Source organism: Betta splendens, chromosome 14 (genome assembly GCF_900634795.4).
Source record: "Betta splendens chromosome 14, fBetSpl5.4, whole genome shotgun sequence".
NCBI lineage: Eukaryota > Metazoa > Chordata > Actinopteri > Anabantiformes > Osphronemidae > Betta > Betta splendens.
Genome location: NC_040894.2, coordinates 12,263,721 through 12,290,630, shown reverse-complemented (window position 1 = coordinate 12,290,630; position 26,910 = coordinate 12,263,721). Strand labels below are relative to the sequence as shown.

The following is a 26,910-nucleotide window of genomic DNA, read 5'->3' as shown; positions in this document are numbered from 1 at the left end:
GCAAACTAACAAAAGGTCCAACGAGAAGAAAAGGCTCAAGGAAGACCAGTCCCTTCATCTCCCAGATGAATTTCCATGTGAGAAGAACACAAAGTGAGAGAAAGAGGTCACGAGGAGCTTGGAAAGTTTCTGGGAATGATTCCTTGTTGCTGGGTTGTCATCAGGATGAGGCTGAAGTCCACAGTAGAGCTGTCAACAAAAAACCTGTTCCCTAATTCTAAGATCCTTGTAAGTGCATTTGTGTTTGATGATAAAACATGGTCAGTCTTATACATACCCTTGAAGCTATTACAGTATGTTTAATAAATAGACGAAAAAAAGGCGTGGATGTGTGCAACAGCAACAAGACAAGTGATGCACAGATCAAATTAAATGTGATACCTACATAGAAAAGTCAGCACTTCCCCAGCCTCTGGTTATTTAGCTTGCACGGATAAAACCACCGGCACTGTTTTTTTAGGTATCAGTTTACAATCACAACAAGGACATGTTGGGAAATATAGCATGCACAAATCACAACCACCCCGTGTAGAGAGACAGCAGCAATCAGGGATCGAAGATTTAGAAAGATAAAATATTTATTTCAACTGTATTTTTATTCACGAGTAAAATTATTGCTTATTATAACCTGTCAAACATTTAACAGCCTTGTACAGCAATTCTACAACATATTTATAAATATATATTGTACTGGTATATTCTTGAGATGGGAGTTTTTTGAGCTGGAACAATCTGTTGTACTGTAAGTTACTGTAATGTACTGTGCAACCTGTAGCCTACAGGTTGTACAGTACATTCAGCACTAGCAGCCACATTCAGCACTAGCAGCCAGTAACCACTAGTGGTCATCAATCTCACATGAGTAGGCTGGAGTCAATGACTCAGTTGCCTTCACATGCTGTGGGTGATATTGCGATCTCTATTAAAACCCACACAAAATTATTCACTATTCAAACAAATACATACAGTACATGTGTAAATGCTTTGAAACGAATGCGTAAACATAATATGCACATTACAATAATTATATTATTTTTATTATTATATTTTATTGTTTTTTATTATTATTATTATATTATGTGTTATATTATTTTTATTATTTTATTATATTGTCTTTTATTTTATTATTGGTTGTTTTGCTTTAAAAAAATTGTCTATCCATCTTTATATTATTATTGCTGCAAATGTTAAAAATAGACGAGTCAATGGCGGGGGTCTTTGAATGCAGCAGCGCTCGTGCACGGACCAACAGAGCGACACTGGTCACGGACCGTGTGTGACACTGGTGCCTGACAGATAAACAAACCCCGGCTTGCACGCGACTAAGGTCCTTTAACAATTTACGTTAGCCGACTTAGTGCGGCCGCACAACAAGGTTTAGTGCTGGTGGACGCATCCTGGTTGACAGACGACGTCCCTGTTAAACGCAGCGGCCGTGTCCGCCGAGAGGTGAGTTAAGTTTAAGTTGTTTGAAGGAAACTTAACGGGAAGCTAAGGCTAACGGTAACTAAGCTAATGAGAACTAGTAGTTAGCTGTTCGGGGCTTGTGCCGACTTGAATAAACGTATTACCTTATACCATTAATAACATTATTGGTCTTAGCGCTTACTTACCACTTTATAGTTTGTTAAAGTAGGGTAGATAATTAGCCACTTCAAGTTTCCATCCTTTCTGTAACATGAGTCACTGGCACCGCTAGTTTGAGCTAGTTAACGGTGTAGTAGTGTTCAACGCTTTACTTGTTGCACTATCGGCTAAATATTAGGCTCCAGCCTAGCATAAGCTACATTACTGGGCTAATGCCTGTAGTTTACATGCCTGATGGAGACAGCTGTTTTATTTCTAATTCTTTCTTGTCAACAAGTGCTGCCATATTTCATTTCTGTCTGAAGAAAGGTGATTCTTACACATCACCTGTGCTTTCAATGTGCCTGAAACACTGTATTTCTTGTTAGCACATTCCTCTAAAACAATTCATGACCATTTTCTATTTCTTATTTTCCACTCTCTTCTCTATCTTTCCAGTGACCTGTGGCCTGGTGTGATATTTGCATGCTGCATGTCTTCATCCACGAGCCATCTTCATTTTCTTCATAGTTCTAGTATTCGGATCTTTTTATAAACTGAGTGTCTTACTTTTCCCTTGCATTTTGTTTCCTGTGATTGTGGCATCATGAGGAACAACAGGGATAACCTACTGCCACTGTCATATAAGAAACCAGGCCACAGCCATTCAGACTATGGAAGAGAGCTAAAAAGGCTGCGTGCTGATTTTGAAGCAGACAAGGATCAAACTCAGCGGGCTTGCAGCCACCTCTGTGCTGAGATACGCCACCTGCGGGAAGAAGCAGAGACGGAACAGTATAGGGTTGTTAAAGAGATCACTGCCAGAAGTGGGTGGCAAAAAGACAAGAATTCTATCAGTCGTCACTTTGTGCTGGCTAAAGAGGTGAACATTACAGAAAATGGACAAAGCAGTAAAGTTAAGTCCACGAGGAAAAAGGCTTTTTGTTTTTGCAGCAGAGAAACATGTACAAAGCTTGAACAGTTGCTGCTGACACTGTATGAGAAGATAAATGGTGAGCAGGCAGTCTATAAATTGCACCACAGGCAGGAATTTGAAATAGAAAAAGCAATTTTCCTCTGCCACCTGCTAGAGGCCTATGGAAGACTGTTGCAAGGAAGGCAGGGAGCAGAACACCACAGCTACATTTTTAAACATCTCTCCAGAAAGCCGACTCAGGGAGAAAAAGAAGGATCCTGTCAGATCCTTCAAAGATCCCAGAGTGCCTCCCACTCAGCCAAGAGCAACAACAACAACAAACAAGATCAGCAAACGCAGCCTTTAGACAGGGACTTGTATGCAGCTGACCCTTGCAACTCTGCTGCATTCGTGGACACCTGTCAAGGCAGCTCTCTGAAAATTTGCCACCCCCACAACACTCCCTATGCAGGCTGGAGTGACCAGCCCCCCTGCTGCTCTGGGTCCCCTGGGTCAGAGTCAACATCCACCAAATGCATGGACAGAGTTATGGAGGTAAGAAGTTTCGTATTTCTAAATGTATTATTATCATTTTTGTCAATTCAGTGCAACAGTACTGTATGAATGTTTACATCATGTTAATAGACGTTATGGAGTACAGAGTCTATGAAATGTTTTTAGTAATCATGGTCTCTCCAGCGTATTTTCATAAAGCATACCGTTTTTACAGTACAGCCACAGTTTAATATCATAGTTTTGCATTTTTCTTTTTAATTGTCATCGTATTTGCTGTATATGATCACTAGATGCTGCTTTACAACAAAGACAGTATTCTTAGTTTCCCTGTGTTTGCATTAAGGTGTTCTGTGTTCTGTAGTTCTTACTAAATTAGATGACAAACTCAATTAACCAGAGCACACCTGCATCAGGGTCACAAGAAAAATCCTCACATCAAAAATCACCTGTCTCGATTCCCTTGCTCCTCTAAGCATCAGAGAGAGTCATCTGATCCAAGACCAAATGTGGTCTTTTCAGTCCCATTACTTCTTTGATTTGATTTTCATTACTTAAAGGATAGCATAGCATACTGTAGGAGGCATTACAGGAGGGTGGATCTTCAGCTTGCAGAAGTGGGTGAATGTGCCTTTGTGTTTTAAATTTTGGATTAAGAATATACAGATTGGTAAATAATTTATTTATGCTTGATGTTTCTGCTGTAAACAACAGTTCCTAATTGGTTGTTTATTATACGTTACAACACAGTGCTAAAGCATGACACAATTTTGTTGTTTCATAATCTTAATCTTAATCAAAGTGTTTTCTATTTTGCTTTTTATACTGTGACATCACAGACAGCTGACAGCTATTAAATCTTTGCCATGTTTTGCCAAATTCCAGGGATGCTTCTTTTCTCTCCCTGTGCTAATTTAATGGGTAAAATTTAATCTTATGTTCTTCAGTTTCATGACAGGAATGCAAGGGGGAGGGTGCATTAAAACATGTCTGTGTGACAGGATGTCAATGCTACTGGTCCATGATGGACCTGGCTACAGCCCATTTCTATGCAAAGCAATGTTAGATGCTTTTCTTAAATGGTTATCTAGTTGTCTATGCTATAAGGTACATGGGTTGTGTACAGCACAGGAACTGCACTTGGCAGTGGTTGTGCTTTTTGTGGTTACAGTAACAGTCAATCAGGCAGTAAATATAAAATGTCAGAGGAGCTGAAGCAGAATAAATTTTTTCAAATATTGTTAAGCGGAGTTCGTTCAGCGTTTTAAGCAACTTTAGCCATGAGCCATTGTTAACCTTTGACAGCCACCTTTCTACAGTACTTAATTGTTGAAAGTTCAGTTCTGTTTAGGGACCAGCTTACACCCCCTGATTTAACTGAGTTAAGTTATCAGCATTTTTTATTTTCTTTTAATTAGCAATACGGTAATTATCACGGAAAACCAAGGAAAATGGTTTAGTATTTCTTAATTAGTTGTGTCACAGTTCTTTATTTAACTGAGGCTACACTTCACCATTTTTAGCCATGAATTCAGTTTAGGAGTAGTTGCCCAATATAGATATAGTATGGTACAATATAATAATAATTTTGTTTTTTTATTACTCTATTATGTCTTATGTATACATATCTGATTTAAAATCACTAAATAGCACATTAATATGTAAACCTTAAATTGATTTACCCAGATAGACTTGACACTGTAGAGTTTTTTAGAGTTCAGTGAGGATGCTGTAAAATGTCCTTCCACATATTGTACCTTGCACAAACTCCACACTCGGCTGCTATTCAGGTCAGTGCTCAACAAAGGAATTTTATTGAGCCTTGCTCATTTGACAGACAATTAGCTGTATTACCTGATAGTAGATTGGAGGGCAGCTGAACAAACCAGCTCTTGTGCAGCGTCAGACAAACATGAGCATGTTTTTTTAATGCTGAAGTAATAAAACATGAGCAGGCTTTATTGCCCTGACAACCGTTACATGTTTTTATGGCCCCTAACTGCATTAAAACATTAGAAGTATGGGCTAGACATGCTTGTTCTTCTGCCTGCCTTATGCAGCCCGCCTCTGTTGCAGTGTGCACTGTCTCTTGAACAATCAATAGGCAGCCAACATCATTCCAGCGTCATCTCCATGGAAACGAGCTCTAGACGTGATAATGATTGGGCCCCGTCTTAAAGCCTGCCTTTTTGTGATAGGACGACGGAAGCAGTCGTCCCTACCCCCCTCCTCTCAGCGACACTCTTACACATTTTTCCCTTCGTCCTCTTTCTTTACCTATATGACGCTGTAACCAAGATGGGATTAAACGGCTCTGTCAAGTCCTATTGCATCTGGATGAAAGGTTTTTGACACCGCGGCGTGAATGAGAGCAGACTCGCAGTTGAAGAGTCAACATGCCACCCACATCTCAGCCACACTGAGAAAATAGGAGCGGGAATGGAGACCTGTTAGTTGGGTCGTTGTTGTGGATTTTTCACCATTGCACGTCTTTTCTAATTTGCCTTTTTTATTTGGGCCTACATGCGGGTGAATCAGTGTAGGACCAGAACGGGACTAGTGTCTTCCACTCTCTGGATAAGTACCTATGAAAATCCCCTTTAAATGACAGAGCGATAAGGCATGAAGGAACAGCGGTAAGGCATGTGGAGAGCAGGGCTCTCATTCTGAATGCTACACATTAATACACAGTAGTAAGAGTATTCTCGAGAATGCTACCAGGACGGTGACATTCAGTAAATTACTGCACTGTTCAATGCCACGGCCGATAAAAAGGTGATATCCGTTTAAACCTGATTGCCCTAATTTTGAAAGACGTCACAGCGCAGAAAGGGAGGAGAACCAGTACTTTACAAGTCCTCGTTTATCAGGAACTATGCTAATTCGGACAAGTCAGATGCACGCCAGCCATCACCACATGTTCTAGTTTAACTCATGTTTTGTCAAACAGATTTTACACATGTATAAAATCTGATTTGGGGTTTTTGACAAGCATGACAAAAAAAACATCCTTTGCTCAGCTTTAGACGTCTCACCTCAGCTTTGATGATACTACTTACAGTATGAACTGTTGGATGAGACGAGTGCAGCAACATATTTTCCTATTTTAACATCACCCTGCCAGCGCTCATCTGTCTTATTCCACTCCAGCAGATGGAAACCCTGTAATGGCTCGGTCTTGGCTGGCCACTGCATTTGGTCTTTTTTTTTTTTCATCTGCACTTCTTAAAATTGAAACAGAGTAATGTATGACCTGTATACTCGACCTGAGCAGATCGAGCCTGCGCCAGCACACATCGAGATGGAGAGCCACGAGACTCCGGAAGCATGTGAGCAACACCAGCAAGAGTTGAGGAGGCCAGAAGAGCAAGTCAATATGCAACCCAGACTCCTCTCGACCACCGCTGACGTGACTTCAACATCATTGTTGGGAAAGAGGCATCACTCCCTGTACGCAAATCTGAATGGTTTTGAAGTAGAAGGGTTACAAAAGGTAAGTGGTATTAATTAATTATTACATTGATTTAAACATTAACATTTTACTTTTGTTTCATTAGTAAATGTTTAGATTCTTTGACAATTAGTTATATATTTATTATTACCACCAATTGACACAAATATTTTTGTTAATGCACCAAATAACTTCAACAAATTTAATTCATTAATATTAATAGATATAGATATCAAACGCTGATTTTGCTTATAGGGTCATTAGCCTTTAATAAAAGACAGCACTGACATTGACTTTTCACACTGCGGTCAATAATATATTGCTGAGTTATTCATAATTTTATGAAACGTGCAGTAAAGCTGAGCAGTCTGACTGTTGCAGGATTATGTATAATAGATGATGTGAAAACACTGAGCAGTATAATATTACTGTTCATGAACTGCATTGTTTTCATGTTGTATTCCTTGTTTGAACACAGTTGGCCAATATGGAGCTGTTTAGAAGTGTCAGACGGGAGGTCACAACAAGCAGTATACTGTTTTCATACTAGACAGTATAAAAACACACCTGAATCAAACTGAACTATGTTAAGCTGTCACTCAGATGACTACAGCATTCTCTGCATGACAACTCATAATTGCTGTTAGCTGAGAAAGTACCACAGCACGTTTACAGCAGCTTTTTTCCTTGCACCTTCAGTTAAGACAGGATTTCATCATTTAAGACATTTATCTGTGTGCAGTGTTGCCTGCTGTGTTCCCCTCCCCCAACACTTCATTACCCCACCAGAAACAATCACAGTCTAGTAAAAGCCCCTAATGAACTGTCAACGCACAACCTGGGAGATGATATGAGGCCAGACATGCTGAGAGGGAGCACAGAATGATGCATTACAAATGATTATTTGGCTATTTTGGACCGGGGGGGGTGTTCCTCTTAGATTGTTGTTATTATTAAACCATCATCTTTATCATTCAACAAGACAGAGAATGAGCAGGTACTGTACAGAGAGAAAGTGAGTGAAACTGTAACAGGGAAAGGAGGTTTGATATTCAGCGAAACCCCACATGATTTGAATGTCATAAATGGAATTTCTTGACTGAGGACAGGTTTACTGTGTAGGTGATGTTAATTATCAGATCTCTGTGGTCCACAGTGGATGTTTATCTCACTGGTGATTGTTGTGAGTTTCAACTAGAGCTGTTGTAATAAATAATACAGCTGAGAAGATATACTTTGTCTTGTGATACTTTGTCTTGTGACTCACAATGGTACAGTACAAATGATCGCTCAGTTATAGCCCGAGACACAGTGGAGCTTGGATGGGCCTGGCACAGTTTGACATCCATTGAATGTGGTCTTTCATTCATTGTTTGGTTTTTTTATAGCTTTGCTAGCAGTGTACTGAACTTCACGACACATCAGCGTTTTAGGAATTTCCTTCCTTCCTCAGTTAGCAGGACTTCCTGTACCGTACATAATGTACTACTAGCCACTGTCAGCCTCTTCTATTATCAGTGAACTGGGCATGTATTCCACCAGCTGTAGTGCCTGAGGTCATGTAACATGACTTGTTTTATGGGCTGTTTTAGTACTGGACTATGTGGAGCAAATTATGTGAAATTCTGTACGTTTCTGTGGCGTCTTATAACCAAGAGGTTTTTTTGTTTAAGAGCATTTTGACCAGCTATTTTATGACTTGTGAATAATTTAAAGAGCAGTAAGACAGAAATCTCTGGAGTATTGGTCTCTCACCATATCGCGGCCCAAACATCCCTGTCTGTCTGCTGTCTGGTACAGCATCTCTCTGTGGAAAAAGGCTCTGCCATTGTGTTCACTGTCATTCTCAACTCCAGCTTGTCGCGATACATTTGAGGTTCACATTGACGTACACTATATAATAATGAATGTGCTAAACAGCTAAACATATGGTTGAACTATAATTTAAAGCTCTAGGTATTTAGGGTTATAGAACGTTATATAGGTTTATAAAAGATTTTTATGTGTGCGTTTATTGGCCTGCACCCAAAACCTATAACCTTTTTATATTTGTCCTGCAGAGCCCTAAGCTCCGTGGCATTTCTGGTCCTCCTCCCAAACTGCTGTTGAGATTAAACCCATGATTACCCGTGTTTCCCCTCACCAGGGGAAATGTTTTTTGCCTGAAGGGGGAAAAGGAGACTCATTCTTTCGGCCATCTTAATGTCAGGAAAGGTCACCCTGGCCTTTTATTACTGAAGCGCCACCACCAGATGTATGTTTACTGAATGTGATTTGTATAGGTTTCTTGTCTCCTGCACTCATGTCTAGATTGTGTGTGCTTGCTGCGTTGTAGACAAACTTGCATAATCTGTACTGATCTTAATCTACCGCTTATTAAATACTATCTCGTTAAAAACAACATTGATGCTGAAACCAAAACTCCAGCTAAACTCGACTATAAACAATTGATAAACAGTGATTTCCGCACTGTACATCTTGTTTCCTGTCCAACAATCGCCACCTTGTAACAACCAAACAGACCTCTTCTTAAAGTGATAATACATCTGTCATAGACAATATGTTGTGTGCTACATGTGTGAAACAGCGTTTCCGTGTCTGGAGAATCCGTTCAGCACATTGTCTGGAGTTTGTGGTTCATGCATGTACAGTACTGTAGCGTAGTTTATGTGTGAGGACTGCTTAGGATTCTGTTACCATGCTGGAATTTTTCAGCTCCAAGTGGTGAGATGCTGGCTTCTGGCAAGACTGTGATGAAGTGAACATTAGGAGTGGCAGCACTCTTACCAGACCTCAATGCATTTGTTTAATTAACTTAATTGGTGGTTCAGTATAGTTTATAGAGAGCAGGTTTGTCTGTAGAATTAAATTGTTATTGATTATAATATTATAATTTTTAACAAGGTTACTTTATTAATTCTTGAAGAACCAATACTAGCTTTCTAACTCTCCTGATCTGTGAGTTAATGTCGCCTAGCATGACTGCAAATGTTAAAGCGTGTGAAGTAAAATAATTCCTGTGTCTGTTTTATATGCCTCGTATTAAGTTGTTCTTGGCAGGGGGTTGAAGCTTGTATGCATATGCAATTTTCTTTGACAAGATTAAGGGTTATATTATGAAGCTCTCAGGCTTGAGCCTGCGGAGGGTCAGGGGAGAGACAAATCATCTACACTACATTCTGTCCTCCTCTTTTTTCTTTTCTGCTGACACGGCATTAAACAGTATAATTTGTTGACCCCCTCCTTCTGCTCATCTTTTAACTTTTTAAGGGCCAGATGTTCCCTGCATGTCTGATGCCTTATTAAACTCTTGGAGGCGTGGGGACAGTGAAATTTTTATTTGTAGGCTAAGGGATGATAAGGCATCCATGTTAGTATGGGTTTTAATTACTGCACTGGCATAACACAGCAGTGGTATAATAGCTTTGTAGGGGGAGACCTCCAAGCCATAGTAAAGATAACATCTCAAGCATGAAGCGGTAATGTATTTATTATTTGTGCTACAACATTGTCATCGTCTTGATTTTCTTACTCGTTATTTGTTACTAATCCTCATAACCTGTAAATAAGTGACTAAGTGACACTACGGTGTACTGTTTGAAATCCTGGGTTTTCTGGTTTACATCCAAAGACTAAATGCAAACCACAGTTTATACCACATAGAATTCTGTGCTGTAATGTATGTGCATTTTATTTTCATGAGGTGCATTGGAGGTATATTGCTAGATGGCTGAAGGGAAGAGGAGGAATAAAAGGGGGGGGTCTCTTTGTTCTCCAACGCTGTATGAGAGACCCCATAATCTGTCATCGTCAGGTACCCTGGAGAGATGGGTCGTGATAAATACAGGAGGGGATTTGAGAGGACATTTAGGAGGGTTCCTTTATGATTTATATATGAGTAGAGGGAGAGGAGCTGCTGCTAATAAAAACACCCCATGACACAAAAACTGTGTTTATTTTCCATATATTTAAAAAAAAGTAATTGTGCTTTATTCAGGAGTGGTGTAAATAATGGACTTCGTGTTTTCTTAATATGGCACAATAGGCTATTTTTCCTTTCCTTACCTGGATTTTATTTGAGTGTCTGGTAGGGTCCTACTCTTGTATTAGTGCTGGCAAAAGACAGATTAATTACGTAAGGCACATTTCCAGAATCCAGTTGGCACTGTGTGCTATTAGAAATAGGGAATTATACAGTAAAAGTAATTCAAATGTAGAGAGAGACATACATGTTATGGAAAATGCTAGATGTATTGCAATAAAAAGCACTGTTTGCTCTTTTTGTAGTACACTTCGTGTTATTTTTGGCAATATGACTGAATAACATTAGCAAGAGGTGAAACAATTGGACAGTAAAACTTGTTCATAGTCCACAGTGAATTGAAGTATTGCTTCAAACGTAGACCCTATGACTGCATGGTTTGGAATAATGATTCTATGATCTTTGGCTACAGTAATGCACGTTCTTTTGTGTTTGGTTTTGCATTACAAAGTCTTACCAATGACAAAGTGCGTGCTATTTGTCTTGCAGTCTCCCTACAGGGTTATAGTGGGGAATTTTTACTGTAGCTGTCAGCAAGAAATGCTGATTCCAGGGTTTCCGTGGAACCACACTGTAGATTTCCATTTGCCATACAAAGCTGTCTGTGGATGCCAGACAAAAGGATAATCAGGTTGTGTCACCTTATGAATATGTAGGAATAGGCTCCTGAAAATTTAATGAGCTATTTAAATCTCTATTAATAGGCAAATACTGTATTGTACCAAACATCTTAGCTACTCTTTCTTTCTATGTAGTCTGGCCTTTTTATAAACAGTTAATTTATATGCTTCTTTTGTGTACTTTACAAATTTATGAATGTGTTGAATTCAGCGTTTCCTACAAAAAAGATGAAGTGCTCTAGGGCATAAATTCACGTCAACAGACACAACAGACCCAATGTTATGTTTGATTTACTGCTCTAACAAAGCTGTCACTTGAACGTGAAGAAATAAGCTTTAGCCTTAGCTTATACAGCAGTTGTTTTGCTCTTTAGGTGTTTAATTGCACACATACAGTACTGATACAAATTATAGCCACAGTACTTAAATTTTTACCCATTGTATTTGCTGTGTCTTATTATTTTAATTTGTCAACAGTTGTACAGTATTTGTGTTAGGTCTTGTCTTTGACGTGGTGCTAATAACGTGCCCTCGAACATGAGTTGCAGAAAACCCCCAAGGCGTTTTCATCGTTGTCCTCTGTGGCATATAAAACTGCAAACGACCTAGATAATCTAGAGACATATCTATGTGCTCCCTTTACAATGCTCAGACTTGTCAGTGTCAGCTTGTTACTAGCGATAAAACTAACTGATTATTTGTAGTCCCTTTTGGTGCTATTCCTTTTTTTATTTTTTTCCTCATAGCCTTTTTTTATTTTATTATTAAAGGTAGAGTGACTTCACTTAGGTTGTTTCTGCATTTAAGTCAAAATGTAATTGCAAAATTTCCTGGAGTTTGTCCTTCTGATTTTGACCTTTACAAATATAATAACTGTAATATAATAGAATATTCTACTTTGGATGCATGCAAATAAAACAAATAACACTAAAGAGAATTTTAAATATTTATCTATCGTTAGAAATAAAAAGGAAAAAAAACACATACTCCCACTGTTATCTAGACATTTTAGATGGTGTCTTTATCATGAACAATGTCAATGTAGTATGCACAGTATGTAGCAAGTGTGTGTTTGCAATTAGTGTAAACAAAATTCAAGCCGGGCAAAGAGAGATGGCTCAATTAGGCCCGTCTGTCCCGCCTGGGCTTCAGACTGCTCTGACAGACGTTTGTCTAGAGACCCCTGCCCTCCTGCTACTGAGTTTACAGCTGTCTTGCTTGCTGAGCCAGGCCCACGTGAAAACAGAACTGCAGTAAGAGAGGAGAACTGACTGAATGCTAATGCCTAGCCTTGAACAGACCTCACCACCTGCAGCGCTTTTCTGTTGCAGTGAGTGAAGAAAGAGTGTGTTTTAGTTTTATAGGAAGCAAACATTACCTCATACATTAAAGTATTTCATTATGGCTCTTAGGGAACGATTACGAGACATGGACGGTTTCCAAGATCATTAGAATCAGAATGGAGGTAGGCAGAGGCTGAATTCAGTCTGGCTGGCCTTCCCATGACGTGATTGATTGCACTTTGCGTGGTCGTCCTGAGAGGAAGGTTTGGACACTGGGCCTGGCTGAAGTGATGGAGGAATCTTTCAAGGACAGAAGATCATGGGGGAGCTGAGGCTGCATAATCTGGCTTTGAGCCATTTAAATGAATATTTGCAATTGGCCTGCACTTTCATGTTTACGGTTAGGTAACATTTGTTCTGTGTAATGCATTTATCAAGTGAACCAACAGTAAGGTGATGCACTGATTTTTACTCATCGTAGTGCCGAAGGAGATCATCGAAGTTTAACGAGGACATACTTGCTGACTACGTACTGTAGCTGTACTGATTAAAAATGCCAGTGTCTATTAAGCATCTTTTTTTGCCTACAGTTACAAATTGTATCTTTGCTTTAACTGCAGACTTTAGTGTCTATTTTAGACATTCAAAATCTTTTCGTCGATTATATACATTTCTGGTACTTTTTATAAATCTTTTTATCGAAATGTCCCAGCCCACTTGTCTGTCTAATTGTATGGTTTTACCTTGAAACCCTGTTGAGTTTCTGGCACTAGTTTGTGACTCACTAACTAGATATTCAGACAGGATGTTCAGTCCTGCCATCAGAATGATATTGGTAAATGGACGCCCTCAAGCCTCAGCTGCTGGTTTTGAAAAGAGCAGGTCATTAGTCTTATATATACATACATACATACATACATACATACATATTAAATAACAGGAAAATATAGTTAAAATCGTCAGAGGTGCCACAAAATCCAGTTACCAATATAATCACCCCTGATGGTTGATCACATAATATTTATATTTGGCTATCTAATGTTGTGTGTTACTGGCGTTTCCCACGTGCAGCTATATGCTACATAGTGGATTGTATAAGCTGCCTAAGTGTGTACAGGTGACCATGTGGTCTGTAAGTTAAAACCCTCCCCTCACCTGCAGCTTATATGTTCACTTTGTCCATCTGCTCCTACTACAGTCATTATGTTCATGCCTGCCAGGTCTTCTCATCTAGCACATCCTGGATACTGAAGCAAGGAAAAACGTTCTAGGGTTTTGTAAACAGAAGGTCCTGTCATGGATGTTTATCATCCATGACAGTATTTGATCACCACATTGACTTTCTGCCACGCAGCTCCTTTGTTCAGCTGTCTCTTCATTTAATGCTCTCAAGATAACAATCTAATTAGTGTGCCACCCAGGCTTATCACACAATATCAGATACTAAAAATACAAAGATATTGATTAATTTTAGTGCATGACAGCTAACTACAGTACAGTCAATGTATTGTAATTGTTTGTTTTACTTTTTTTGTTTACTTTAAATAGTCTATTAACCTGAAAAGCAACAAGACAAATGCAAAATGTTTCCCAGTGCTGTGGTATGTGGCTGCACTATTAACACTCAAGTGTTTCAGCAAACTGGCCATTAGTCAATCAGTCAATTGGAAGTGACTGAAGGTGAATGTCCATCTGTTTCCACTACTGTGAACAATGGCACACAGCTAAAATAGGACTCTTCACTCTTTCATTCCATGGAGACTGTTAAAAGCTGGAATTGACCCAAAGTAAAAATCTATTAAAAGGCTTGAAATCACAGTTAATTGGTGGTCCTGTCTAATAGAATGAGAGTGCGGTGATTTGCACTTAAGAGTAATCAAAACCTATGACTGCTGCTGTCCTTTACGTTATTGCACATTAGGTTGCACTACAGGTTTTGACCATGTGTTAAATGACCTAAACATAGGGACATTAGTTGTAACACTTGTTATAGTGTTAGATCTCAAATGATAATATAATGTAAGGTTAGAGTGTAGCTTGCTCCTTTTTTTGCTCCTTTTTCACTGCCTCTACACAGTTCTTTTATAATGAGTTACTGCAGTAGAGTATAATAAATGTTCAGCTCCAGTCCTAAGCTAAACTTAAACAAATGAAAAGTCCTTTCAGTCATGTCGTCTGTTCGTCTGCTGCTAGCCAGTGTTTACAAAGAGATACAGTAGCTAATGTGAGCTGACGGCGAGGGAACACTTGTCTGTACCTTTAGAGAGAGAGCTTGATTCAACTAAAACTAAAATCAATATATCTGTTATAGTTACAGTACAACACATAGTTTATGTGTCTGAAAGAGTGTCTGGGTTTGTTGTGCTTTTTCAGAATGGTACAGACTGTGGGTTGTTGGTCCGTAAGAACTCTGAACTTTTGCAAGCCCTCGATGAACTGGAGAAGACTTGTGCCACACTAAGGGAGGAAAATGTCCTGCTGGTAAGACTAAATGAAGTTTGACTAAAGACTTCCTAGTACAGTAGATCAGCTGCACGAAGGTCTGCACATGCCTCTGTACATTTGTTAAATTTTAGTTTACAAATGCTGTAGGCAGTCACTTTGAATGTTAGCAGTAAATAGTTTGCAGTGGTGACAGAGAAAGATGATACACAGAGAAAAGGCAGTATCAGAATGTGTGCCTCAGACTCTCTTGAAACCACTTGATATTCCTTCCTGGATTGTGTGACTTTGTGTTGGCTACTGCTTTGTTAGTATTTGCTACAGTCATTGTCTCGTGATCATGTTTTTGTTTCCTTTGTATTTAGCGGAAGAGCAGTGCCCCAGAGACTGAGGAGAAGGTCAGGCGGCTAAGGAGAAAGAATACAGAGTTGGCCTTTCTCGCAAAGAGGCTGGAGGAGAGAGCACGAAAACTACAGGAAGCCAACCTCAAAGTGGTATAACAAGTGGAAAGAATTTCTGTGACATTTTCACAGCTTGTTTCTCCCCACTCAGAACCAGATCTGTACCATACCACCAGTCAGAAAATAATGTCTGCTAATAAGGCAAATGGAATAGTAATTAGTAGAAACTAATTGCATTAAATACTAAATTACTGTATACAAAATGTTTTGTGAAATGTACAGTATGTCAACTCCTTTTTATTATAGTGGGTACTTTTAAACACAGCTATAACAACTTATATATAACTATTTATATAGTGTATATGTTCACTATTACCAAAAGTGTATTTTATACACCTCTGAAATGGTCTCTTGTTATTAATATATATGTAATTTTTTACATTCTTGATTTTAAACAGGTAAATTCGCCATCATTAATCAGAACTGGATCAGTGGAACAGTACAAAAGGGCATTTGCCCGTCAGCGAGCTCGTGACCTCGCCCAACACGCTGATTCACTGCTGTCTAAGGACAAAGAGATTGCTGCCCTACAGCAGGAGTGCCAGGGCCTGGAGGAACGACTGGGCATCACTAAGGTATTGATTGCACTATTTGCCAGTAACTGTGGTACTCAGTAGACACTAAGATGTGGCTGCTAAATGGTATAAATTTAATCCACCTCTCTCTCTTAATAAATTTCCGATCTTCAGTTATTTTGAAGTATACTCAACATGTGCCTACTGTTTTATCAACACAGTAATGTAATAGCCTAACAATGCCTCAAGCTCTCTCTCTGCTGGACAATGTGGGTATTGCTCATCTTAACTCCCACTTAAGCCTGTCTTATAAAGGCTACGTCAGTGCTGATGTTTAGGTGACGGTGCAGAAATAGGCTGTCTTTCTAAGTGCCTGTTTGAAATGACTGATGTAGCAGTCTAAGAGTCACATCTTCTGAATGTGAGAGTCTTATGTTTAGTTGGCTTGTGCATGTTTGTGCGAATGACTTTGGTTATACAGTATGTAGTTGGCTTGAAATAATAAATAATAATTTAATATTAAATAATACTAGTAAATATACATTTTTTAAAAAGCCACGTCTCAGAATCAGTTTTACAGCTCTTTTTTATAGTATAAGTATAAAGCATTTCTTCTACCTGTACTTTCTTCTAGTTACAGGTGTGAGAAAGTTAGTAAGTAAGGACAATGTGGCGTGGCTTGATTATTGTACAGTTTCCTTCAAAGCATACAGTATGTGCTTATGTCTGTATAGGGCTCCCCTATGCCATCTGGCAGATTGGAAATTGAGAAGCTGCTCAGGGAGTCTCAGAGGGAGGTGCTGCGGCTCCAAAGGCAGTTGTCTGTCACATCATCCAGACAGCAGCAGGATCATTGTCCTGACTTCAGTTGCCCTGAAAAGTGCGCAGAAACAGGGAACGAGGAGGGGGTGGAGAAGGTGAGCCAAACACTGACCCCTGTTGACGAAACCAACAAAATACAGCTTATGTTGCGCAATGTTACACACTTTAAACTTCAAAATAGCAATACATTATCAAAGGATCAAAGGGTTTTTATTGGTGATGTGCATTGCGGCTCATTTTTCAAATGGAAATTAGCAAAATGATGCACGTGTTACACAAAACACAGCTGCAAGAATGACTAAAACAACTGCTGTGATAAGAGTTAGTATTGTGTATTTTTAAATGAGTACAAAGCAGATTATATATTTAGACAAAGAAGTATGAACAGTGATGGTTTCTAGGATTACAGGTTGTTTGGTAGTGTAAAATGTTGCTCGTGTATGTTGGCACAGATGCTGTGTTGCAGTGTTATATAATGGCTTGTCGCTGGACTCAATACTAATCTGCCACAAGCCATAATGAGATGATTCCCTGTCTTGAACTTGGGCCTGATCAAAGATACTAAAGTCACACAACCTGATCCTCTCTGCATTTAATACTGACCTCCTCCGTGTTTAAATCTTGGAAACAGTTCTTCACCAGTTGAGTGATGCACCCAGTTATAGGTCACTGAACAAAACATGCACATGAATCAGGAATAATTGGTTACGTGACACAGTGTGAGCATTATTTGTAAAACTGTATTTATCCACACCAGTGAACATCTGTAATATAGGAAAATGTAATTTCCCTGAAATCCTCTTGAGAGGTAAACGTTAAAGGGACAGTTACTGTGTATACGTTTCATGCAGAAATTTGCCACTGCCTGCGGACTTGAGATGAGAATGCCGTTGTGGTAATCTCCTACATTTGTGGGATGCACACACGCACTCCCAGTGACACGCGCACGCCCAGAAAGGGGCCATGTTGTGTGAACTCTAATCCCCTCTGACAACGGAATGGTACAGTCCAGTAATCCTCTCTATGTTGCTGTGGCAGCGGTGAGAGGGTTTTGGGTGGTAGGTAAGATTCAAGCCGCAGCAAAGACTTTTCTATCTCATCCTGCACTGGAAACTAGCAGGCCAAGGGAAGGGTTGACATTGTCGTAGATCACAGGAAAGGGGTAGGTCATCTTCTCAGTTCTGTTGTCTCTGTATAAAGGTCTTAGTGCTCACTTGGACTAATTGGCTAACCTCATGTGTTTCTCAAATGTGTGACTGAAGCTGTGCAGGACTCAAGGTTGAGAAGTAGGACTGGAAACTAATCAGTATCACACTGAATAACATGTAGGAGGATTGGCTTAAGGCACCTGATTTTAAAACTTAATATACTGCGTGCCCCATGTCAGTATCACTGACTGGCAGCTAAGCTTTTTTTTTAAGTGTTTCAATATTCATTTTAGTAAATCCTAGCTTCGCCTGCGACAGGACTGTCACGTTGTTACATATGAAAAAGACGGGATGTGTTTGAGGCCTTGTCAAGGACAAGCTGTCAGAAACCTGCTTTTGTAACGGTTGTTTGTTTTTTTTTAAAGCCCCCAGATGCAGAGTTTACAACAACGTAGCACGGTGTTTGATTGGTTGATATGCTCCATATTAAATAGAAAAGCAACGGCCAGGCCAATCCATTAAGGTGCTTTTAAAAGAAGTGATCCAGTTACCCGTTTCAGTAGTCTGCACGGATTACACCAATGTGCTTATGGCATTCAGGACCTGCTGAATGAGATCTGGCCCTGCTTTAGTACAGTACGAGCGTGTACTTGATCCTGTGGTGTATATGGACCACATCAGGCTGAAGTGTGCACAGTGGTACCTCAGTACACAGAGGTGAGCTTCTAAGTTTGGACCTGTTGTGGCATTACTATGAAGCGGACTCAGGACTTGGAGTGTTGAGTTGTACATGTTTTAAAATGTCTGCTATTTGTATCACTTATCCCAAGAATCTTTAATATCCATATTAGTCCAGTTTACAAACTTTTTACTTGTCATTGCTGTAATTTCGCATTTTTAATAAGCTGTCAAAAACACTTAAGGAAGAAATTCAACAAAGCTAAAGATGCAATTCCCAGATTTGTTGTTTTTTATTATCCTAGTTTTTTATTTAGCATTAATTTGCTTTGGTAGGTAAAATTTATAGTTAGTCAGTTTCATTAGTCTACAGTACTAATTCTTAATTCTTCTAATTCTAATTGAATTAATAAATAAATTGACCCCAGTGGCTTCAGGCTGGAGGTGTAATTGAATCTGATTATACTACAGTGTAATAACTAATACTGTACCACTGTGCATAATTAAAAAAACTTTGGTATGTCACTTCCAAAAATGAAACTACTGTAATGTCAACCAAACATCTGAGGCATACTGTACCTTAGCATGTTAATTAATATTTCTTAAAAGACCACACTGCCAAAGAGTAATGATAATAAATATAAAAATGAAGGAACTGGAACAGGTTAATTACCTAAAATATTATTCAGTATACTGCATAAATTAAGGAAAATCAGATTTTTGTGTGAATTCAATTGTATTAATGGTCTTTCCTACAAATACTGACATATTAAGCTCTACACTAATCTACTGCTACCAAACATGCTTGTGGAAACATTTTTGAAAATGACTAAAGATTCATTGGAACATCTGTGTATATGCTGCTCAAATTAGCAAACCCTAACAGCGAGTCTCTCATCTCTTGTGCGCAATGCAGTAACATATCAGAACAGGGGTAGAGTCTTGTCTTAAATTCTAGATACTGTGTGTCTTTTTATGTGTATGACTGTATGTATATGACATATTCGAAAAGACATTACCACATTTGCCTATTAAATATAGGATGGTATTCTATTTGCAACTTTCATCAGGTCTTGTTAGGTTAGTGTGTTGGCACATATACCTTTTCAAATGGCTCACCCTAATGCTCTGAATGGCGGCCCCACTGTATAAATGAGGAATTATATAATATTCACCCTCTGTGCCTGTTTGTTAAAACCATGTCAGAATTATGTCACACACTGCCTGGTCCCTGATTATGTTTGCTTTAAACTCATCATTTTGAGCTTTCACATTCCATTTACAAAAGCGATGGTTTGTATGAGGCAACAGTGACACACTGATCATAATACAGTAGCTCTGAAAAGCCTAAATAATAATCAAAATTTGGAGTATAGTATATTGTGTATATTGTGGAGGTCTCCTAAAGTAGTGAAGGGAGGAATTCAGTTTTGCATCTTACAGTTCCTTGGCTGCAACTTACAACTCCACACACTGGTGTCACTACTGCATGGGTAAGAAGTGCTACTTAAGAATACACCACTGAGTCAAGCTTCATGTTCTTGAACATACAGTAGTGCTTGGAAACTAGCTAGCAAGTATCCTGTTTGTAGGCCTACCTTTTGTAGTCAGCCTCTAGACTAGTGAAAGGAATCCAAACCTGCAGGGTTAAGGACATTTAACCCTGAGCTAGACCAGTACACAAAACCATGAACTTGAACATGTCAACCAGGAGTGTTGATTAAATTACAATGGTGAAACTGTGTTTAAAAGCTGCTTTAAAAGTCAGGTTTTGGCTTTTTTTTCATGATTTTTATTCATATTTTGATATTACTGTTTGCTAATTGCACATCACTACACTAATAGTTGCTTCAGTGAAAGCAGTCCTTCATTCTATTTTCTCACTGTGTTCTTTAAAAAAAGTTCCTCGTTAGCAAATGGGACCTATCTTTGAAGTCTCTTTAGTGACCAAGAAGAAGAGAAGAGTGTAAAGGAGTGATTCCCCTTTGCAGCACATGGCAGAGCGCCTTTGATCCTGTTACTGGGTCACAGCCTTGGCGGCACTAGTACAGTTCTAATGTGAGCATAAGTAGGTTTGCTCTAAAATTAGATACTGATTCCTGACTCTTAACCCTTAACAAATGTCAGCCTGTCCCCCACATAGTTAGACAGCTCATACAATCTATATAGAGTGCTAATGTTTCATACTAATTAGTTAATACATTTCCTACTGTGAAACATTCAAGTGGTTGCATGCAGCCTAATTACAAAAGACAGGCTTTGTGCTGGAGGCTACAGGTATTCCCTAATTATAGTCAGAGCACTCTTGCTCACTGTGTGGTACAGGTCTGTCTGATGTTGTGGGCACAGTTTTACGAAGTGGCCACACTTTTTAGTGTAACACTAAACTGAGCTTTTCAGATTGCCTGTAAATGTGAAGTGACTGACGGAATGTGTCTGTCTGTCTCTGCCAGGTTGTAGAAAACACCCCAGGTGTGGTGTTAGATGAAGCTCCATCCAGGTGTGAGGGAACTCCAGGAGAGGAGGAGTTGGGGCTGCAAGTGACGCCCCCACCGGGCCTTAGCCCGACCCCCTCTCATCCGGTGGTACAGGCAGAGGAGCAGCACCTGCAGCTTCTGGTGAGAACATGTACAGTATTTGTAAGCTTCAATGTTGTCATACAAATTTTTAATTTCATTTTATTGATAAAATTAGATTTGATGAGGACAAAACATGTTGTGGAATCAAACTGTAGTACAACTGTAAATAAAAATATATATTAAACTACAAACCTAAACTTAAAAACAACTCTCTACTCTACAACTACTTCCACAACATTCCTTAATATTATCAAAGACACTACAATAACGAGGTCTTTACTCGTTTGTAATATCGTCTGGGTTTTGAGTAAATTCTCTTCCAAACAGTCATTTGCAGGTGTCCTGCCAACCCACCTACTGTATTTGCAGCAATAACACGTTGCGATCCACTTTGCATTTTCATATTGTATGACACTGAAGCTTGAATTTCAGTGCTGTGAGTAAGCTGCCTGTCACCAAGGGAAAATGGTCAGATTTGTTATGTAATGCTGGGATTATTTTGATCTTGTCGCTTTGAAACAGACGAGGTACTGTAGCACACTGGCTTTCGGATTCTACAACTGGGTCTTAAAACTTATAAATGGGCAACGTCCTGCCCAGGTCTCCGTGGATTTTCAGTGTCAGAATGAAAGGATAAACATGAAAACCGACATTAGTTGATGTTTGATTTGTTGTCAGTTCTGATTTCATTATAGACAGAAAGCAGGAATTAGTATTAGTAAAGTAAAGTTTTAGTAACAAAAACAAGCCAGTTTAATGTTAATTATCATTTTATGGCCTTGCTTTTGTGCAGTACATACTGTACTTTGTGTAATAATCTAAATGTGTTTTTAAGAATCCAGAGTTAAAAATTTGGATTTTAGGAAGTCATCTTTGCTTTGTTTCCATTGTTTATTCAGGAAAGTGAGTTGAGCAAGAAGAGGAAAGAATGTGAAAATCTTGAGCATGAAGTAAAGAAGCGACAGAAGCGATGTCTAGATTTGGTAAGTAATAGTTCCACCTGATGTGCTGCGGCCTGGTTTTAGTAACGCTGTAGTGGATATGCTCATTATGTTGAACACTTGAACACAGATTCCTTCTGTTCTGTTGAACTTTTTGTTTTTACAACAGGAGAGCCAGCTTGAGGATGAGCGAGGCAAAAATGAGCAGCTAAAGGAGGAGGCAGATCTCCTCAGGAGGAAGGCACAGCTGCTCGACCAGGTCTGTGTCTTCCTAAACTGTTGAGCACCTTTTTTTCTAAAAAAAAAAAAAAAAAAAGTTGTCAGTTTACAATATTATTTTTTAATTAGGAAACCATAGTTAGGGTTGAGCTTATGAAGTGTCCCCACTTCTTTTTATCATGTAGACTCGGGCTGAGAATGAGGAGCTGAGGGAAGGTCTCTCTGAAGTGACCGCTCAACACAATTCAGTTCTCGGGGAGAACCAGAGACTCCGTGCCAAACTGGAGAACCTAGAGCAGGTCCTAAAGGTATGCCCAGCGTTGGATGGATTATTTTTAGTTCCACTCTTTATTATGGCAAACTGTCAACTCATCATTTTTTTTTCTGAACAGCATATGCGAGAGGTCGCCGAGCGAAGGCAGCAGCTGGAATTGGAACATGAGCAGGCACTGGCTATTCTTAAGTTCAAACAGGATGAAATCAAGCGGTTACAGCGGGTAAAACAACTCTGTTTAACGCAAACACTGATTTCACTCTGTTAACGGATTTGTTCGCCCAGCAGGAGGCAACCTCTGAGCACAAATAACAACCACACTTCTATAGAAGTGCTTGCTGAATTTGTACAAATATCCAACATTACACTGACTTTTTTTGTATTCTCAATCATCAGGCTCAGTTATTTGCCAAGAGGGAACATGAAGGAGTGGTTCAGATGCTGGAGGTGAGTTTGTGTTTCACCAAATCAAATAAATCACTTTTCTTTACCAATTAACCTTGGTTTTACTAGCATACAATGAGTCCCTCGGATGGTTTCAGTAATTTAGGGTGACTTACCAAAATTAAGATGACAGGTACATGTAAGATTGAATCTCAAATTCAGGAGAGGATCACTTCCTCAGTATATTTCTCATGCACTGCCTTATTCCTGGCTCACAGGATGAAAACCAAATACTTTATTGAGTATAGAGCAAAAGAGTGTAAATATTTAATCCGTTCCCAGTTCTCAGTAGACTAAGCCCATCCCACTAGCACTGAAGCAGCATGGACTCTCACTTTACTGGGCTCTTTATTGTTATCTAAACACCTGGCAGAGAATCAGTTGCAGAAAAGACTTGTGTTTTTGTCACACTCACGGGCCTGGAATGCCGTTTGAACAGATGGCTGCTTCGTGATGTTTATGTTCCCCCTCAAGTGCGAGTGTAGCGCACTTTAAATTCAAAATGCCTCTGCGCACCCGCTGATGGTTGAAAACCACATCTCACTGAATGGCTGCTGATTTTGAGTAATGGCAAGTCGAGATCAAAAAGCGCTGCAGCACAAACATAGTCATGCCCCAGATAGTTGTATACACATATGTCTGCTGTCTGTGCTCCTCACATCATACTGTGTATTGTGCCTGTTCCTAAACAAAGTGTGTATTTTATTTTAGGACTTGACTCAGCTTGTATTGCGGAGAGAGCTGGTAGAGTATAGTTGCTCAAGTTTAAAAAAAGCTTTTTCTGCTTCCTCTTGCTTTGTTACTCTCACTTTGCCTCTGTGTTTAAACCCAAAGCATCACAGGAGAACGTCTCTTTCTATCCTGAGTGCCTTATGTTTTTGAGCAGTTGACACGCTCAACCTGTATAAGCTGAAGAATGAGTGAGTGTCTTCTGAAAACACTGGCTGCTGAGGTCTAAGAGACATTCTAGTGATACTTGCTCCTGACAGGATTGTGTTGCTGCCCTGGACTCAGACCGCTGTATTTCTACTTTATTAATATGCTTTGTTTTTCCACATTCCTTGTTTCATAAGCATGTTTTTTTGTTTTTGCTAACCAGAGTACACTGGACTGCATGCAGGTACTGTTACCCCTTAGCCAGCTTGATCTCCTGTGCTACAAATCAAACCTTCCTGCCACAAACCCCTACCTACATGTAGCACCTGTAAATTAAACCCCAGTAACCTTTATTTAAATTTTCCAATTTCAGCCACTTACTGTATGTCAACTGCAGTAGGAAGTGAGACTTAGTAAATACTGTAAAACCAGTCTTTTTGTAAATGCTTCATAGGGCCATTAAAGACTAGTTTTATGCTGAGGCATTTTTTGGGTTGTGTGAAAATCGGGTCATTCACGGGAGGTCAGACAACAGTAAATGTGTGTTACATTTACTGCTGCCACCTCCACTCATCACACTTATCACTCTGGTTTGTTGTTTGGTCTCATTTTTCTGAGCTAGAATTTCACATTGAGTTTACCCAGACAGAGTTTTTACTTGAGGTTGAGTGATTTGAGGACTTATTTCCACTTCACCTCTGTGTAGTTGGATAACAAGTGACTTCAGACTGGGCTTTGCGTAGGTGAAAGCTAACAGGAAATGTTGTTCAGGCAGTTTCATGCAGAAGCTTTTGTCAGATCAGCCTGACAGGAAACTCCCACCACAACCGGAAGTGAAATCTGCCACATATAGAAACTCAGTGGGGCTAAGACAAACCTCTGTAGTGCTCTGGCAAATAACCCTGCTGTCAAGTGGCTTTGGTAGAATAATGCACAACATTATAACTACTTATCCGCTTTGCTACTGTACACCTCTATCTCTGGTATTATTCCTTCCTTCTGACCACAAAGCTGCAAGCTTTATCTTCATCTTCCACCTGTTTTTCCCTTATTTTTCTGTGATTCCTTGACCTTTGTCTTTGCTGCCTTTACATATTTTCAGTGATAATTTATATGGTATTGTGTTTTCTGCAGAAACCTTTATTTATTCTTTATGCCTTGTGAAAAAAAAAATTATTTTTAAAATTGAAAAAAAGATTGACATGTGTCAATATCTACCCTGGAGCATATACCCATACTGTATATTCATATTTAAAAAGCTTCATATTAAAGTAAAGCTTTTTTATTATTCTAAAAGCTATTTGCTTAGAATAGACTTAGAACTGTACATTGTAGCAATTCCACTGAGTTGTTTTATTGGTTAAAACCTGGGTTTTAACGGATTCCTTGTTCTCTGTGTCCCATGTGAAGTCAAAGGTACGAGAACTGGAGGAGAAATGTCGCAGCCAGAGTGAACAGTTCGGCTTGCTGTCCCAGGAGTTGGAGAAGTTTCGTCTACAGGCCTCGAAGGTGGACCTTTCTAGCTCTAGCCTTCTCAACAACTCCACCCTTTCGGTTCTCACCAATGGGGTAGGCCTCGCTGCTGAACGAGGTGAGTCACACCCCCAGGGACATGTATTCACACACAAAAACAGTTGTTTAGTGCTTTAGTTCATTGGTAAGCTAGTCTTTAAAGAACCATTAGTTACTATCTGTAAATAATCTGTAAAATTCTTTTTTCCATATATCCATTTGTCCGGTTTCAATGGAAATTGTTTGGACTCTTATGGAAAAAGTTAGTACAGAAGAAGAGTCCACAGGCATGAGTCCAGTCATTGGCAAATTGTTGTCGAACATCTATATGCTCTTCTAAACTGTCTGCTCAGGATACTTCCTCATGTTTTAGCTGCCTTCAGAAAAAAAAGAATTTAAACCTAATGTATGTAACCAACAAAATCTATCCAAACCTTTTCTCCTACACTGTTTATAGACTGCACTGGTGGCTTATGGGACATGGTGTCTCTGGGTGAAATAGCCTTCTGGAGTCTTGAGGGTGGTGACACTCTTTCCTGCCCCGAGGGTAATGACTCGCTCGGTGCTTGCTGTGTCTGTGTTACTCATAAATGGTGTCGGGCACAGTCACAAAAGCATGCTCATTTCACCGAAACCATCACAGGACAGCTCTTTAACGGGGGTTGCCTGTAATTCTATGCCATCGCATACGGGCCAGATTAAAATCTATAGACTGTGAAATCAGTTAAGCCCCTTAGCAGTACTGGTGTGACACATTGCAAAGGTAGCGTAACCTTTGACTTGAGCCAGATGGAGACAGGATTTTTTTCTCCACTGTTTAATCAGTCAGGTTCAACCTTGAGTCCCTGCATGTCAACCAGTGGCTACATCCCTCTACCTGCTCAAACGGGTCAACCAGTGAGAGGGCCGGAGGTGTCTAGTAAAGTCACGGCTTATGTATCCTAATCCCCTTCTCTCTGTCCTGCTAGATGTGGCCGCAGCCCTGCGCATGGGAGCCACCCCGCACGCGGCAGGCCTGTCCAGGGTGGAGCGCTCCCCTGTCACCAAGCATCGAGAGCTGCCCACAATCAGTGTCAGCAAGTCAAGCTCTGCCTCCAGCAAGTCAGAGACGGCACACCTCACTCCCAAATCTGACACCCACCTAAGTCCGCACAAATCAAGCCCAACGCATGAGGTACCAACCACTTGTCATTATATATGTTCCTACTGAAATTGGATTTATGCTGCTGAAAATTGGCTGTTGGGGGTTTTTCCCTCCAGTCACACTCTGCCTGATATTCAGTAATGCTCACATTAAGTGAAATAATCCACAGGTCACTGTGAATTATAAAGGTTAAACAGTAGTAGTAGTTGTATTTGATTGTTCCTAAAAAGATTTTTCTATTGAGTTATAAATAGCATATACATAATAACTTATACATGCTGTTGTGTTGCATTGTGAGTGAGTATGAATGAAGATCAACATGAGCTGTACACATTGCATGTCCATGGGCTACCTCTGTATTTACAGTAATAAGATTCCAGAATCCAGAAATACTCAGCATCTGAATGAAGTCACTTCAGACTATTTTTTTATTCGTTTAACAAAAACTGTAAAACGTAATTTTG

General features: G+C 39.6%; 1 protein-coding gene across 15 annotated transcripts in view; it reads left to right on the top strand.

Moving 5' to 3' along the window:
* The first annotated feature begins 1,103 nt into the window (after positions 1-1,103).
* Positions 1,104-26,910, top strand: part of LOC114869027 (peripheral-type benzodiazepine receptor-associated protein 1) — a 38,334-nt gene continuing 12,527 nt past the window's right edge. For 2 of the 15 annotated variants that reach the window (XM_055502197.1, XM_055502192.1), the window contains exons 1-17: positions 1,117-1,449; positions 2,026-3,037; positions 6,270-6,488; positions 14,765-14,872; positions 15,199-15,327; positions 15,693-15,869; positions 16,544-16,726; positions 20,911-21,075; positions 21,936-22,019; positions 22,147-22,236; positions 22,382-22,504; positions 22,589-22,693; positions 22,867-22,917; positions 23,626-23,658; positions 25,201-25,381; positions 25,760-25,849; positions 26,271-26,476. In XM_055502197.1, coding sequence (XP_055358172.1) covers positions 2,174-3,037; positions 6,270-6,488; positions 14,765-14,872; positions 15,199-15,327; positions 15,693-15,869; positions 16,544-16,726; positions 20,911-21,075; positions 21,936-22,019; positions 22,147-22,236; positions 22,382-22,504; positions 22,589-22,693; positions 22,867-22,917; positions 23,626-23,658; positions 25,201-25,381; positions 25,760-25,849; positions 26,271-26,476 — 2,808 coding nt within the window. In that variant the 5' untranslated portion in view covers positions 1,117-1,449; positions 2,026-2,173. Of the gene's footprint in view, positions 1,450-2,025; positions 3,038-3,126; positions 5,632-6,269; positions 6,489-14,764; positions 14,873-15,198; positions 15,328-15,692; positions 15,870-16,543; positions 16,727-20,910; positions 21,076-21,935; positions 22,020-22,146; positions 22,237-22,381; positions 22,505-22,588; positions 22,694-22,866; positions 22,918-23,625; positions 23,659-24,013; positions 24,035-25,200; positions 25,382-25,759; positions 25,850-26,270; positions 26,477-26,910 lie in introns of those variants that run through there. The other 13 variants (XM_055502199.1, XM_055502193.1, XM_055502195.1 and 10 more) reach the window with 13 other exon arrangements.